A 17,789-nucleotide genomic window follows, 5' to 3' on the forward strand; every position below is an offset into this window, starting at 1 on the left:
ACCTGTATTTTCTTTCTTTCCTTTTTTGTCTTTTTTTTATTTAAAAATTTTTTGTTTTTATTTTTGCTTATTTGGCCAGGAAACTTCATGGTGTTATGGTCAACTTGCCGCACAACCGTGTTCAAATCTGTCACCAACAGGTTCATTAAAAACCTGGCCTGCTCGGGGATTTGTGCCAGCCTGGTCTGCGTGCCCTTCGACATCATCCTCAGCACCAGCCCTCACTGTTGCTGGTGGATCTACACCATGCTCTTCTGCAAGGTCCTCAAATTTTTGCACAAAGTCTTCTGCTCTGTGACTATCCTCAGCTTCCCTGCCATTGCCTTGGACAGGTAAGATCAGGTCACCAGGGGCTGAACTTTTTTTTTTAAGTATATTGAAAAATTAGAAAAATGAAGCAAATAGTAAATAGTCAGTGTCACTGCTTCTTAGTCTGCTTGTGGTCAACAGAAAGAATGAATTGCTGAACAGTTGCCTCACAAAAGACAGCAGCTTTGGAGAATTGGACCATTGAGAAAAGATGTGGCATTGGAGAGGTTGCTTCATGAGGATGCTGGGGCAGAGCTGCGTCATGATATAGTTTCAGTTGGGTTGGAACTGGCGGTATTTGTATTGTAGTTTGCAGTAGGTTGCTCATCAGATTGCTAACACTGCAATTAGGGCCTTTTGATGCAAGATGAAAACATTTCTGGAGGAACAAGAGACCAATTCAGTGGTCATTTAACAAATGATTAGACAGTTCAGTTGGACCTGGCTAGATAACACCAGAATTCCTTTAGAAGATTTCCAAGGTTTTATGTTGTGGTGGTTGTTTTTTTTTTCCCCATTCGTGTGTGTGTGTGTGTGTGTGTGTGTGTGTGTGTGTGTGTGTGTGTGTGTGTGTGTGTGTCTTTTTAGGGTCCCACCCGCAGCATATGGAAGTTCCCAGGCTAGGGGTTGAATTGGAGCTGTGCCTACACCACAGCAACACAGGATCTTAGCCGAGTCTGTGATCTACACTGCAGCTCATGGCAATGCCAGATCCTTAACCCACCGAGTGAGGCCAGGGATCAAACTCTTATCCTCATGGATACTAGTTGGGTTGGTTACCACTGAGCCACAGCAGGAACACCCCATCTTTTTTTAATTAAAAAAAGTTTTATTGAAATATAGTTGATTTACAATATTGTGCTAGTTTCAGGTATACAGCAAGGTGACTCAGTTGTACATATATCTCTAAGTATATATATTCTTTTTTATATTCTCTTCCATTATATGTTATTACAAGAACACTGTAAACCAGCTATAATGGAAAAAATAAAAATCATTATAAAAAAAGATATTGAGTACAGTTCCCTGTGTTATACAGTAGGTCCTTGTTGGTTATCTATTTGATATATAGTAGATATATCTGCTAATCCCAAACTCTGTATCAATCTCCCACTCTTTGTTAATCACAAGTTTGTTTTCTATATCAGTGAGTCTGTTTCTGTTTTGTAAATAAGTTCATCTGTATCATTTCTAAAGATTCCATATATAAGTGATATCATATATTTGCCTTTATCTGGCTTACTTCATTTAGTATGATAATCTCTAGGTCCATCCGTTTTGCTGCCAAAGGATGCTCTTTTGGAAATAAATCTTATATCCTAGCTACTATGTTGTACATAATTTGATCAAATTTATAAAAGTGAATTGTGAAGATCTCACTCATCAACAGGCTCCTGCCTTTTCTCTTTGTTGCTAGCACTTCATGAATACAGTTGAAATAATATTTTAGAGAATGAAATTAAATAAGCAAACAAAAACTGAAAGTATTTTGTGTTCATAAGAACCTTTGATTTCAAGATTTACGGAGAAGAAAAGTTGTTGAAGGGAATGTTCTGGCTCTTCTGACTTTGTACCCTCTGATAAATTTAACTACATTTTAGATGAATTTAGAATTTTAAAACTCTTTGTCCATTTAAAACATACTTAATATCTTTATCTCCTGTGAGGGTATGGATTGCATAGTCAATCTGTGGGTTTCTTCAGCCTGGTCCTCCTGGCTTGGATCCCTGATTTCAGTAGCTGCCCAACATCTGCCTGGAGGGACATGGTCGCACAAAGCCCCTTGAATAGTAGGAAAAGTGCTTTAGAGAGGGGACTCTGAAGCCAGAAGTCTGGCTTTAAGTCCTGCCTATGCTGCTTTCTCACTGGTGGCTTTGGGCAAAGTGGCTTAACCTCTCTGAGCCTCAGTTTCCTCAAGGGTAAAAAGAACTAAATGAATTATTTGTGGCCTGCGTTTGGACAGCTGCACCACTATTTGTCTCCCTTTCTTTAGGATTCCCTCTGGTTAGCGCCTTCTTAGATATAATGTCTGCAATCCTTTTGCTACCCTATCTTGCCAGGAACCCCTCCAGCCCTTTGACAGTTTCTTCCTAGAAACTCACCTCTGCAGGGGCAGACAAGGCAGGTGCCAAAGCCAAGTGACCTGGGCCAGGTTAGGGTTGGGTGTTTGCATTCCTGGTCATAGGGGTCATTACTCAGTAGATGCAGCTAATAGTTGCTTTGTGAGTATCAAGACTGAGTGGGCCAGACTTTCCGTTTTTTAGAAGAAAATTGGAGATCTATAATTCTGTCATTTTAAAATGTTGGCAATTAATTTGCATTCAAAATAATTAGTATATGGGCCATTTGAATCCCTTCAGCAAGCTTGAATCTGTATCAAGCAATGCCAGTTTGCCACTTTTCTATGACCTCATGTCTCTTCCATGCTCAACAGGAGGTCTGTGAACACCTGAAAGTGCCATCCACACATCCACAGCACTGGAATATAACCTTGAAAAGGCTGAGTGAAAAGCCTGCTTGTATCCCAATGGGCACTCTCATGCTTTTTGTGTTGATCCATTCAGTGTTCCTGGCATGTGTGCCCTTCCAGTGACCCTTACTACCTGCTAGGTGAGGTCTTATGTCTGCAGTCCACATAGTAGGCTTTTCTTTTCTGAAAGTTTTTTTTTTAAATAGTTTTCTTGAGGTATAATTTACAAATCATAAAATTCACCCATTTTAAGTGTACAAGTCAATGAATTTTATTATATTTGCCAAGTTGTGCAGGCATCATCATAATTGAACTTTAGAACATTTCCATCACCCTAAAAAGAAATCACATGCTCATTTTTCAGCCACTCCCCATTCCCATGCCCAGACCCAGGCCACCACTAATCTACTTTCTGTCTCTTTATGTTTGCTTTGCAGGGATATTTCATGTAAGTAGAATCATACAATATGTGTTCTTTTACATCTGGCTTCTTTTAGTCAGCATAATGTTTTCAAGGTTCATCCATGTTATAGAAAGTATTAGTACTTCTTTTTTTCCTATTTTTATTGAGTTATAATTGATGTATAGCACTGTGTAAGTTTAAGGTATACAGCATAATGACTACTCTTACACATATTGTGAAATAATTCACTGTAACTTCAGTTAACATCCATCATCTCATATATATATATACATCACAATTTTAAAAAATTTTCCTTGAGATGAGAATTCTTAAGATCTACTCTCTTAACAACTTCATTCCTTTTTATTCCTGTATAATATTCCATTGTAGGCATACATCACATTTTGTTTATCCATTTAGTAGTTGATGGCAATTTGGATTGTTTCCACATTTTGACTATTGTGAATAATACTGCTATGAATCCTGGAGATTTTTTAAGAGTAGGATTCAACAAGAGTGGGGACACATTATTCTAGACAGTTTGCTGTTTTACCTGGAAAAAATTCAGCAATCTCTGTGGATTATTTTTGGGCCTTCTGTTTTAGACAAGAAAATACATAAATAATAAGAAATCCATATTTTCTTTCCAACAGAAAATCTACTGTGTTTTTGCCATTGTTTTTTTTTCAGTGTATCTTTTATTTTTATTTATTTTTTTAAGTATAGTTGATTTACAGTCTTTCAGGTTTATGGCAAAGTGATTCAGTTGTAGATATCTATCTATCTATCTACACACACACATATATATGAATATACATATATATTCTTTTTCAGATTCCATTATAGGAAAAGATATGACATGATTTTGAACATAGTTCCCTGTGCTATACAATAGGTCCTTATTGTGTATCTGTTAGTCCCAAATTCCTAATTATTTAAAAAGGTCAACAAGTTCTTTTAGTAGAAAAATAAGGTAGGTAAATTTCATTACTCAGAGACGCATATCACTCAAAAGAATAAGCATGGCGTGCACAAAGACAAAGAGAGAAAACAATCCTTTCTCTCACTTCTTTCTCAGATATTTGTTTCATGGCACCAAGTCAGCAAGTTAATTGAGAGGCCACCTAACGCTTCCTGCATCATCTAGAGCCATATACACTAACAGATGATTTATAGTGAGCCTATATGCTTGTGTTGCAGTGTATTTCCCAACATATAGGAATCAGAAATGACTGGAAGCCTGAGTTTGTTACATGGCAGTTTGGAAATGGGAATCAGAGACAGTGGACTCCTGGCATGTATTCTTGTGTGGGTGTGAGGCCATCACAATGGATTTACTGAGTTGTGATTAGAAAGTTTTATCAATATTCAGAGAAAAAAATTGAAAGCATGCATAACTTACACATTTCTTTCTCTTTTTTTCCCCTCCCAGAAAGAGACCTAGAACACATTCTACCATGCTCCATCCGTTTCTGGTCATCCATGGTCATGTTGTGTTTGCATCGTCTCTCCCCCAGCTTGCCCCCTGCCAGACTCCACCACAGTGCTGCTTTCTCTTGACATTTTCCCAGGTGCTTCCTTTCCCTTACCTCCTTTATGCGTACCTCCAGTAGCGCTGTCATCTTCTTATTTATAATTGTTTGTTTTTATGCCTCTTTCCTCATTTACTTTAGAAACATTCCTGTGGGTCCTTTCATCTTTGCAGCCCAGTGCCTGACGCAATACCTAGCACATAGGTGGTGCTAAGTTCTTGTGACAGGAAGCCATGCATGCTCATCTGGCCCCAAGAATGAATGCTTGTTAATAGGATTGGGAGGTTCAGCGCTAGCTCACTGCACAGATGTGGGCCAAGCGAGGGTGAAGAAACTCGCCATATTTCTGATGGCGACTGGCTACCCTTTCATGACAGATGTGAGTCTAAGAGCTCACAAATTAGTTTATGCAGATCATAGGTGCTAATGACACAAGGTGCTTTTGGAATTCTGATTAGGTGGTTATAGAATAATCAAGTTGAACTTGAAGCAAAAATATCTGATTTTAACAAAAATCTAATTGTGCAGACATTTTAGACCTGTTAATTGCTCTTGGGAGGCTGAGCGATTATCATGGGAACAATGGCTACTGAGAGGCATAATTTTTTTCAGTCAAATTGATTTTGTGGAAAGACTTTATCAGAGTCCATCCTGCACACTGGGTTCTTCTGTGGCTGAAAATGCTAATGATATCCATGCGTATACACTGTGGCACGAGTCTGCTTTGGATATGCAGACAAATTTCTTTCTCTTAGTGGCTTTGAAAATTGCCCTCAAGCTCCTCTAACCCATGTACAATTTTTTACAAATTACCCTTTACCTCTCAGTTGAAAAACAGATGTCTTTACAGCAGATGGAGCTATCCTTTATACTGAGGGCATTCTTTGGGATTTAGTCCTGGTGGCAATAATTATAATGCTATGAGTTGCAAAGCAAAATCCTCAAAAAACTTTTTTTTTTTTTGCTTTTTAGGGTCACACCTGCAGTACATGGAAGTTCCCAGGCTAGGGGTTGAAATGGAGGCACAGCTGCTGGCCTATGCCACAGCCATAGCAACACCAGGTCTGAGCCACATCTGTGACCTATACACGGCAATGCCAGATCCTTAACCCACTGAGCGAGGCCAGGGTTCGAACCCACATCCTCATGCATACTAGTTGGGTTCATAATCCACTGAGCCACAGCAGAAACTCCAGCCCTCAAAACTTAAGGTCTAGCTTCCTAATTCCTCCAGAAGTTTGCTCTGTCCCAGGCAGAATAAAAGAACTTGACCCTTTCTTTCCTCTCTCCTGCTTTCGATAATATAGATTCTTCTAATTTAAAGAGTATTTTGGGAATTTCCTGGTGGCTCAGCGGGTTAAGGATCCCACCTTGTCACTGCTGTGGTCCTGGCTACTGCTGTGGCACATGTTTGATCCCTGGCCCAGGGAAATTCTGCATGTCATAGGTGTGGCCAAATAAATAGAGTATTTTTTTCTGTGAAATGAATTTTGCTCGTCCATTTCGCAGGTACTACTCAGTCCTCTATCCGCTGGAGAGAAAAATATCTGATGCCAAGTCCCGAGAACTAGTGATATACATCTGGGCCCATGCAGTGGTGGCCAGCGTCCCTGTGTTTGCGGTGACCAACGTGGCCGACATCTATGCCATGTCCACTTGCACCGAAGTCTGGAGCAACTCCTTGGGACACCTGGTTTATGTTCTGATCTATAACATCACCACGGTCATCGTGCCTGTGGCTGTGGTGTTCTTCTTCTTGATACTGATCCGCCGGGCCCTGAGTGCCAGCCAGAAGAAGAAGGTCATCATAGCGGCGCTGCGGACCCCCCAGAACACCATCTCTATCCCTTATGCCTCCCAGCGGGAGGCCGAGCTGCACGCCACCCTGCTCTCCATGGTGATGGTCTTCATCTTCTGCAGCGTCCCCTATGCCACACTGGTCATCTACGAGACCGTGCTCAATGTTCCCGACACTTCCGTCTTCTTGCGGCTCACCGCCATCTGGCTGCCCAAAGTCTCACTGCTGGCCAACCCTGTGCTCTTCCTCACTGTGAACAAATCTGTCCGCAAGTGCTTGGTTGGGACCTTGGTGCAACTGCACCACCGCTACAGTCGCCGGAATGTTGTGAGCGCCGGGAGCGGTATGGCTGAGGCCAGCCTGGAGCCCAGTGTGCGCTCAGGTAGCCAGCTCCTGGAGATGTTCCACATTGGGCAGCAGCAGATCTTTCAGCCCATGGAGGATGAGGAAGAGAGTGAAGCCAAGTACACCGGCTCAGCTGACCTCCAGGCCAAGGAGCTGCCTACCCCCTGCCTGGAGGCAGAGCAGGGGCCACAGTTTGCAACCCCTGCACTGCCTCCAGGCACAGTGGACTCCATATCCCAGGTGGCGCCAGCCATCCCCATGGAACCTGAGACATTCCCTGACAAATATTCCCTGCAGTTTGGCTTTGGGCCTTTTGAGCTGCCTCCCCAGTGGCTCTCAGAGACCCGAAACAACAAGAAGAGGCTGCTTCCCCCCTTGGGCAATACCCCAGAAGAGCTGATCCAGACAAAGATGCCCAAGGTAGGCAGGGTGGAGCGGAAGATGAGCAGGAACAATAAAGTGAGCATTTTCCCAAAGGTGGATTCCTAGCAAGGCTTGTAAATCCCTGGAAGCCACAGGGCTTCCACATTCCTGCCCTCCTTCACTGGGCCCTGAGATTGATTTGTAGGATCTCATTGCAACCCAGTATGGGTTGACTCTTCCTATATGAGCTGAGTGCTTTTGAATGGGAAGGAAACCTATATAAAATCAAATGTCCTCTTTATTGAGGGCGTATATATATATATTTATTTCAGTGATCCACGTCCTTAGTAAAGTCTACATTCCTCTCTGGGGAGACAAAAGCTGGGTAGTGGGAAACAGGTCTTGGGTGAGTACTCTGTGTGCATTTTCTGGGGACATCCCAGTTCTAAGTAGAGAATACATGGAGAGAAAGAGAACAGGGGTATTCTAAGGAAGCCCAAGATAATGATGGAGCTCTGTGGCTACAGAGAAAATCCTATTTTAAAATGACAAATATTAAAAATGTTTTATAACGGTCTCTATCTTTAGGGAGGGTGAGGCCTTGGCATTTGACACCTTTTCTCTGAAAGTTCTGATCACGTGACTCATTTCGTCTGGATCTCCTGCACTGGAATGTAAGTGAAGGATGTGTGACTGTTGCAGCTCCATTTGACAGATATGGCAACAGACATGCCTGGGGAGAAGGGAGATATTTTATCCTTGATTATCCTGACATTCTCCTGGCATCACTAAATCTTCAGAAAGATTAGTTTGCAGTGTTGGTTGGAAAACACTGCAAGCTCTTTACATGTTTTTTCCCCCCTTAAGTTTTTTTTTTTTTTTCTTGTAACAAATGAGAGAGAAGCTTAGAGGTGGAGAAGAGAGACCAAGAAATATTCACATTCTGTAGTCTTTTCCCACAGTGATTCAAATCCACTTTGAGGTGGTTTCATCAGGCTGAATTCAAACCACAGATGACACTTCAGTGTCAGTGAGGGTGAATCAAGTGCCAGCTCTGCTCTTCTCTAGAGGGTGTTTTGTTCTTGTTTATAGTACACAGGGGAGCCAATCCAGTGCCTTGAGAAAGCTTAAGGGGAGGCGAGCATCTTCAGAGGCAAACTCCACATCCCAAAGGCAGTGGTCCTCATGGATCTTCTCCTTCAACCACACTGGCCCTTGTCCCTCAGAGGAAGGTCAGATTCAGTGTAGGGAGTTTCCTTTCCTTTCCTCTCCTGGGTGCACTGTCTTGTGATTCCTGAATGTGAGTCCTTCCCCGAGGAGGGAGTGCCTTCCTCTTTGTGTTTTTCTCCTCGAAGCATTGTGTGCCCTCTGAGGGAACAGGGGCCTGCCACCCCTCTCCCAGGGCCCCTGCTTTTGTGCATGCCATCTGTAGTCCCTCACCCTGATTCTTCATGTTGTGGCCCTTCAAGACTATCTTTCAAAACCTTCACAATTGTTACAGCTTTCTTCAAGGGGAAACATAATCTCTCAGAAAATTGTGTCCTGTAGAAGAATCTGTCAAGTGTTGGTGTCCTTCTGATAATGTGTATGTACAACTTAATAAATTCTGGTGAGCCAGAGTTTGGTACATATTTCTTATGTGTGTTTGAAGCAGTTGGTTGCCTTCTAACAGGTCATGGTCGGGTGTATTTCTATATGCTTTGAAGAATTATGTTTTAATAAAAAATTGAAAAGCAGTTTCTGAACTCAAAAAAAGTTGTATGGGTGATATTTTAATTTTTATTCCCCCCCCCCAGGTGGTATCCTCTCTGAACTTCTCTCTTTCTACATTACCTCAAATGGAAGGGATATTTTTCTCCCAAAATGCAGATGCAACATTGCAGTAGCATTTTCTTATATTGTTGCAACTTGAAAAAATGTATTCCCAAAGAAGAAAGTGCAGTGTTTGAATAAATGTCCCAAACATGGGTTCCAAATGAAATTGGTGGATGGACTGCTTAAACCCAGGGGTGGAGCTACACAGGGAAGAGTGGGGTGTCACCCTCATCCCCCCTCATGAGGGAGGGTCCATTACATATGGTTGGGGCCCTGGCCTTGTGGTCAGATGGCCCATGTTTAAATCCTGACTCTACCACTGATCCACCTTGGGACCTTGAACAGGTGAGGTAATCACATACCTTGGTTTCCTCCTACACAATGGGGAGGTAGTAACTGTGTCAGAAGCTTCTGCTGCCCCAGCCCACATATTTCACCTCTGATTTTAGCCATGTCTGCTGTGGTCATTGCTGGCTGCATCCACTCTCCTTCCTGAGAGTCATCAAGGCCAAGCTTCTCTGTTTTCTGCCCTGGGAGAGCTCCCTAGCTCTTGGGGTAACCCTTTACCAGTGGGGCATGGGAACCTGTGGATAAATGCCCCTTCATCCTGTCCTTTTGCTGGACAGTTGTGGGAGGCATCTTTTCACTTCTCAGGAGGTCACGCAGACTGATTCCCTGTTGCCCACCATGGCCTCCAAATAATGTATCTCTTTATTGACTCTTCTTCTTCCTTCCCTGTCTGGCTTTCTCTACCTCAGTCACACCCTCAAGGATCACTTCTCCTAAACCATCCACACTGAAGCCCTTGTCTCAAGCACTGTTTTCAAGGGAATCCAAGTGAGATAATATACCTCATGGCACAGTTGTGAGGATTAAATGGCATGAACTGTTTAACAAAAAGCCTGGCACAGAGTAAAGCTATATCAATATTAGTGCTTACATGCTATGTTTTTAAAAAAAAGTGGTTGAGGTTTTTTTGCAATGTTACTCAGAAAACAATATTAAATTGACATTTTCACCAATTACCCAAACAATTATTAATATTCATAATGAACGTACTTTGAGTAAAAGCCAAAGTACTACTTGAATCCCCAAAGGAAAAAAAAAAAAAGAGTTCTGAACCAAACAGTTCTCAGGTTCCAAAAAACAAAAAAAAAGTTTGACTTTGCTGTAAACCTATAAGCCAGATCCTGAATAAGAATGAGCATGATTTACTATACTGATGTAGAGTGCAGAGTAGAGCAGACTATGTAGAATGACTAAGGGCAGATAAGCAAACCCAAAGTGACCTCAGCCAGAGAAAAGGAGCTATAAGTTAATCACTCTGTATGCTAAAATAATATTGGAGTTCAAGCACAAGTCTGTTGGGCTGGAGAGAAAAGCCACTGCTCCCGCCCAGCTCTGGGCAGCCCTGACTGGGTGGGGTGGGTCCTAGCTTATGCCCCACACCAGATCAGAGGTGCTCAGGGGGAAAAAAAATCTTATTTTAGGCTGAATTTTAGTAGAGCAGAAGGATTGGTGCTTTCACATCATAGTTTACCTATGTAACAATATACAGTAAAAGTGATTAACTTTTTACTTTTTATAGCGGTCATTAATTCCCCCCCAAAAAAATAGTTGTAAACATTTAACAGGTTTATATCACAACACTTGTGATATAACAATAGTATAGTTCTGTAAGCCAAAAGAAAAACAACTTATAGTTAAAAACAACTCATGGTGAATAAAAAAGGAATTGAGGTCAGTGCAAATGCCCAGGGTAGCATCATGAGTCTTTTTGTGTGAGTCCAAGGCTTTCAAAATAAATTGAAATTATCTGAGATTCTCCATACATGAGGTATGTATGGAGAATCTTAGATCATCATGAGGGTTCAGAAGCTAAAATATCTCTCCTGTTAGCCTCAGGTTCAAAAACTGTTTTCTTGCATTTGTGCCAAGGCTGTAAGTTAGTTAAGAGGCAGAATAAAGGCCTGGAGGCCTTCATAGAACTCAAACTGTCATTTCCAACATTGCTTTACATGAACCTCTAATGGCTATTTATGTCCTGGGAACCTAGAAGCCATTATTTCCAGACTTAAATGAGTGAATGATAAATGAATGAATAAATAAGAGATACAGCAGCTGGAGAAGGAGCTAAATCTATTGGAGATGAGCTGATGAAAGATTTGCTGTCACTAGAGTTATTGCTGGTTTTCATCAGTTTCCTTGAGAGTGACTTATACAAAGGCATCAAATGCAAGATCTTTGATCTACCTCTCTCTTCAAACACCTAAGTCTCTGTAATTCACTAGAGGGAACGTTAAGTGCTAAATCTGGAGGGGAAATTCAATAAGGAGAAACACAGCTCTAGGCATGTGTGTTGAGTGTGAACAACAATTCTTAGTCAGCTGTATTGATCAGAATTTAGTGGTTAAATCCCTTTCTGCTCCCTCTTAAATTTCTTTCTATATGTATATTTACTGCAGTCCATATGTGAAAGGTAATATGCACACAAAGGTGGTACCAGCATGATGTGGTGTAAGTTTTTTTTTTTTTTTTTTTTTTTTGCTTTTTAGGGCAGCACCTGCAGCATATGGAAGTGCCCAAGCTAGGGGTCAAATCGGCCAGCTGCTAGCCTATGCCACAGCCACAGCAACAAGGGATCTGAGCAGAGTCTGTGACCTATACCCCAGTTCATGGCAACACCGGATCCTTAACCCACTAAGCGAGGCCAGGGATCAGACCCATATCCTCATGGATACTAGTTGGACTCATTATCACTGAGCCACAGTGGGAACTCCACGTGGTGTAACTTTTAAGGCAATAGGTGAGAAAGAAGAACTTAGGTTGAATAATGCTTTTGAAACTGGCAGAATGTGTTTGGGACTTGGTAAAGTGTAGGTTCTTCCGTCTTGGTGCAGAAGAAATTCAGTGAGAGGCAGAGTGACTTATTTGGTCCAAGATATCAATAACGCCAAGGTTGAGGAAACTTGGGTTATCCAAACACTGAGAAAGCTTGGGTTAGCCCAAATATTTGAAATGATTTGAGGAGAGGGAACCATTTTCCCTCAGTGAAAAGTTTCCCAAGAGTTGAGTAAAATAGAGAAGAAAAGTCGAGGACGAGTATAGACCTCTGTACCTTCTGGATAAAGGGGCTCTAATGCTGCCTTCCAGGCAAAGCTCCCAGAATACAGCAACACAAAGAAAGCTTTGTGTGACTGCTGAGGGGACCTGGGTATGCCCTGCTCCCCAGGTCATGGGTCCCTGGGGAGAGTTTGGTCCTGAGTCCAGGAGCCAAGGCTTCATTCAGGTATTTACATATGTGTCTTGAAAGAAAAAGCTTCAAGCTCAAAGGTGCAGATAGACAGGAAGCATGGATCCCTGGATCAGATGGGGCACTGGATGACCATGTAGTTAATGACACATGGAAGGGATGTCTTTCCTACATGCATGCACCACAGAACCATGATATCACATGAGTGGAAAGGAAACATTGAATGTCAGATTATATCCATTATCCCAGGATCTCAAAGTGAAAATTAAACTGTGGGAAAACAACAAAGAAAATTATATACATTTTTGCACTTTTTTGGGACTGAAACAATTAACTTGTATTTAAGCCTTGAAGGGAGAATTGGGCTTTGTTTTTTTTCTATAGTCTATTATTCTATATATGAATACATGCTTATAAAATTTTATTGTAGTTTATTTTGGCTTCCCTCTACCAAAATTCTCATTTTGCTTTTGCTTTTTTTCTTTGTATATTTCATGGAGGAAATTTGGTGTAAACAGGTTTGATATGGGAGTTCCCTGGTGGTGTAGTGGTTAAGACTTGCTGCTTTCACTGCTGCAGTTCAGTTTCAATCCCTGGTATGGGAACTGAGATCCCATATAAAGCTGCTGCATGTAGCAGCCAAAAAAACAAAACAAAACAAAACAAAAAAACCAAGAGGTAAACTACCCTAATGTCCACATAGAATTAAACTCTGGCCTTCTGCCTTTGGGTTGTTTCTCAGACAGAAACATTTAATCTAAGTGCATAATTATTTAAAAGGCAAATGATACAAGGGCCACTTCTCTCCCCAAACCCAACTCTTGAAAGGTAATCTAGGTTAAGCCTCTGGCCAGTTTTAAATATAGATGAAATAATGGCTACACATCTAGAGAAGCTGAGAAAATTGAAACTGCATTGAAAAGGAAAATGTACCTAAAATTTTGATCAAAATTTTCACTGATTTACTTGAAGTTGATTTTGAGAAAGAAAAGCTAATCCATTCCATTCCTGTGAAGACTATTCAGAATCCAGAGGAGTGCCTGTATGTGAATGTTGTAAGCTGTAGCAGATGCCACTACTTACCTCCTAAACATCCATTCCCTTCCTTTTTCCTCATAGTGGCTACCCCATCCCAGCTCCAGGACAGATCAGGATTAGAGGAGTCTTTTTGTCAAATTTTTAAAAAATCTATGTGTATGGATAAAAATACAAATTAACTGAAAAAAATGAGACCTACAAAAGTCTATTTAAAAGCTCTGAATTTCATAATGCACTATCAAGCTGAACAAAAGGAAAAATAAGAAACCATATGTTATCATTAGAGAGAATTGAGAAAATCAGGCAATTTAAGCTTTCACAGTGAGAGTGGCCAATGGCTTTTTGCTGATATGCTCAAATGATGTCAATTTACTCAAATAATTCCTTCTGTTTTAGCTGTATGGACTAGGCAATTGCAGGCTGTTCTGAATTCTATTTTTCCTCCATATCTTCTCAATAACCAAGAAGAAATAGTTCTTTCTTTTTTGTGTGTATTTATTGAAGCACTTTTAAGAATTGTTGCTCCTTTTTAAAGAGTAAGTTTAATTTGGGAGTTCCCTTCATGGCTCAGTGGTTAACGAACCCGACTAGGATCCATAGGGGTGCAGGTTTGATCCCTGGCCTTGCGTAGTGAGTCCGGCGTTGTTGTGAGCTGTGGTGTAGGTCACAGATGTGGCTCGGATCCTGTGTTGCTGTGGCTGTGGTGTAGGCTGGCAGCCACAGCTCCAATTCAACCCCTAGCCTGGGAATTTCCATATGCCACATGTGAGGCCCTAAAAAGCAAAAAAAAAAAAGTTTATTTTAAATAATACTAATTTGCTTCAGAAATTAACTTAGAACTCCCATCATATTTTAGATAAATATTTATAAAATATTGAGTTTACAGATTAAACTGTCCTGGAATTTATTTATTTATAATTAATGTTCCCATTTACTTAAAAAAATCTAAAGTGCATGTAATATAGTACTCTGTATTAACAACTTCAAATCATTAGAATATTTAGAAGATCTTAATTAATTTTAATTTATAATACTCTCTGCCTTAAAATTATTCCCCTGGTAGCATTTGGCTTCTCACTGCCTGCTTGGTATTTATATATGATGTTTCACTGGAGGATATTAAAGCACAGTCCATAGGCTTCTATAGGAAATTATATGATCTCTATTTTACAGATGGGGAAACTAGAGGCACAGATGGCCCTAAGAGATGAAGCAAGTTAGAGCTAAAAACAGTACAGAAGGCATTAAGGACCAATTATTCCACTGCATCCGCCAAAGCACTGATGATCATTATCATCTATCATTATTATGACTATTTTTTGAAAGCCCACTTGGCATATATTATTAAACTATACTGGAGCCTGTATTAAAATCATTAATGCCTGACAGCTGTTTTTCTCAATGTTATTTCCCAAAGTTCCTTCTGCTTCGTGATTTCCTGTATTATGGTAGAGGCATTCAGTTCAGAGTAAATGTTAAGAAATTCTTAATGGAATGCCAAGATTGAGATTGCTCAGCTGAGAGTACTCATAGGCGTCGTCTTCTGCCTCATGTCATCCTTATTAATTCTGCACCGAGTTTACCTAGTTTAATCTAAGAGGCATTTCCCTCACATCACTCTCATCCATTGCCCATGAGCCAGCAGGGGCACCTGATACTCTTCCACACAAGTACACAAAATATTAACAAGATTCATTCATTCAAACAGTAAGTATCACTGCATTTAACACACACTGTTATAATGGAGTATAAAGTGTTCAAGATATGGTCTCTGCCCTCTGGACAAGTTGAGGGAGAGGAAAAAAAATCAGACAGCAGTAAATGATCAAAAGCTGACAAAAGGCACTGAAGGAAGTGAAAATTATCCTTTACTGAGAGAGTGCATCTTCCTCAATGATTTTGTTTGATGGATGGCAAATTTTTCTTTCTTTATTTTGGCCACACCTGTGGCAGGTGGGAGTTTCAGGGACAAGGATGGAACCTGCACCACAGCAGTGATCCAAGCCATAGCAGTGACAACTGCCAGGTCTTTAACGCACTGTGCTACCAGGGAACTCCCCAGTTTTTCTTTAAATCTAGGAATTTTTTCCTCCATTAAGCAGCCATTTACTTCATATAGACATAGCACTTAAAATCTGGAAGATCTTAATATAGTTATATACCACCTCTGTAATTTAATATGATGAAATGGAGACCGAGGAGATTAAGTGATTTTTTTTTTTCAAGACTTTGGACCAGAACTCATGATTTTGAAAAAATGCCTAATCCATCAGCAGATGTGGGAAGAGAAAACTAGTGCTTTAAAATGTCTTTATTTCATGGCATTTGAAATGCCTTTTTCATAGTATTGAGAAAACAAAATATTTCCCTAACAAAAGCCTTCCATTTTCTTCCTGTTCTTATGGAGAATAGATAGATAACAATTATATAGTGGGCACTCAGAAATCCCCCATACTCCTAACACTTTCTATCTAAAATGAGTGGTAGTGAGGAGATGGAGGGGATTAATATGGCCATTTAGCTCCTGCCTCTGTCAGGATCTTTGAAATGATTAGAGAAAGGCTCAAAAGCTCACCTGCTCAGAAATAGCTTTCTAGAGGATTTGACTCAGAATAAGTGACCAACAAAAGGTAGACAAATGAATGCATGAATGCAAGTGTGCCACCTGAATACAAAATTTCCATAAATTTGGACCGAGTTAATGATCTCTGGATTCACAACAAAAAAATAGTTAGCATTTTTCACAAAAATACCAAGTCAACTGTAGCAAAACATACAAAATAAATGAGCATATAATGGATGACAGATGTGAATTGAACTTGATAATTCACCTTTTTTCATTCTTCATCGTAGATTGGAAAGCTGCTTTTATTTGAAGTGAAAGTACCCAGTTTATTAATGGTGGTGGTGAAATAGAATTTAAAGAACATATTAATTTCTCTACTTCTACAAAGTAAGGGAAAGTATTCAGGATTTATTTTCCCATCATTTAATAGACGGACCGGTCAATCAAAGTCTAGAGAAGCAAAGGGTTTTGTCCTTCTAGAACCCAAATCTCATAAAACCTTAATCAATTTTCAATTCATTCTATTTCATTGTGCTGTAAAAATAGGGCACATCTTTTGTGGTTTTGCTTTGTTTAATCCTTTGTAGATTGCAGAGGACAAGACAAATTGCTGACCATTGCCCAGATGTTTCTAAACAGGCAATTCTGGATGCCTCCCCCAACCCCCTCCTTGTTAGGCACGTGTCTTTTATGCTGATAGGAATATTGTTGTAGTTTATGCTGGGATAGGTGAGCAGGTGGTTTCCAAAGAGAGCCAAACCTGCTTAAGTCAGATATTCACAGTCTCAGAGCTGAAAGTAACCTTAGAAATCTTTATCCTGCCCCTTCTTTTACCAGATGAAGAAACACTGAGAGAGATTAAGAGAGCAGGCCAGGTCAGTTCTTTGCAGATTTTGGTTGAGAAACCAGGGATGTATAATTTAAAATGGTTTTATGAAAAAAAAAGTTTTGTGTGTTAATGTACCATTTACATAACAAATTTTGAGCCAAATTAGAATGTTAACTCCAGTTGGTCCGTGATGATAAAATGGAGAGAAAATAAACCAGCCTCTGTTAAATGAGGAATTGGATGATTAAGTAAGAAAAAGTTTTAAACAAGCCAATAGTCATCAAAATGAGGACTAGTTCCTAATCTAAACACATTGTTTGTTCTGATAGAAACATTATTTTGAGTGTGAATTAAGACGAAAGATATATGAGGATGAGATGCTCAGAATGCTGGGATGGCAGCCTGACTAATGCACAACCCTATGGTTGTTTACCTATTTCTTCCTCATCTCTGAGTTGTTAACTCAGAGAAAAATAATTTTTCTACACTGTTCCTTAAGATCCTTAAAATTTGTTCTGAATACATTTCCAATATGCTAAGTGAATTTCTTTAAACTTCCTTTACTTTGTGTTAAAATAAATCTAAATATTTACATAATAATAAAGATTTATATAATTTTTATTCAAAAAGTGCATTTTAGGATCTAGATCAGGAGACCCAATTTAAAACAAAACAAAACAAAAAAAATGAATGAACAAACAAAATACCCTACGGAATCAGAGACCTAGCTCAATGCAGAAGTTATGGTTTGGAATCAGACAAGCGTGAAGCATGACATTTAATGCATGAACTGTGTTCCCAAACTGGAGTTTTTGCCCACGGGTGATTGTTACAGTGACATTACTAAACTTCTTTTCAGCCACTATCCACAAGCTGTGCCTCATCCATTTTTTCTGGCAGGTGCCAAATGCCAGGAGCGGAACCCTGTAATCTCAACTGGCATCCAGCAAGAAGACTGCAGCTAGCCTCAGGAAACTTTCGGCAACTCTGATTCTTTACAGGTACAGAATAGCTGCAGGCAACCAAACTGTGGAGCCAGCAGTATCATAAGAGAGTATTATGGTGTGT

General features: G+C 40.3%; 1 protein-coding gene across 18 annotated transcripts in view; it reads left to right on the plus strand.

The window, feature by feature from the left end:
* The window catches only part of GPR176 (G protein-coupled receptor 176), a 139,355-nt gene extending 130,504 nt beyond the window's left edge, over positions 1–8,851 (plus strand). For 6 of the 18 annotated variants that reach the window (XM_084974328.1, XM_084974277.1, XM_084974332.1 and 3 more), the window contains 3 exons: positions 80–332; positions 6,224–7,277; positions 7,809–8,851. In XM_084974328.1, the coding sequence (XP_084830454.1) occupies positions 88–332; positions 6,224–7,277; positions 7,809–7,817 (1,308 nt within the window). In that variant the 5' untranslated portion in view covers positions 80–87 and the 3' untranslated portion in view covers positions 7,818–8,851. Of the gene's footprint in view, positions 1–79; positions 333–6,223; positions 7,498–7,808 lie in introns of those variants that run through there. The other 12 variants (XM_084974267.1, XM_084974300.1, XM_021097918.2 and 9 more) reach the window with 3 other exon arrangements.
* Positions 8,852–17,789: the final 8,938 nt, after the last annotated feature.

The sequence above is a fragment of the Sus scrofa genome, chromosome 1, assembly GCF_054392235.1.
Source record: "Sus scrofa isolate SSC_HxYL_T2T_F1_AM1 chromosome 1, Sscrofa_HxYL_maternal_Yorkshire_Landrace_v2.0, whole genome shotgun sequence".
Lineage (NCBI taxonomy): Eukaryota > Metazoa > Chordata > Mammalia > Artiodactyla > Suidae > Sus > Sus scrofa.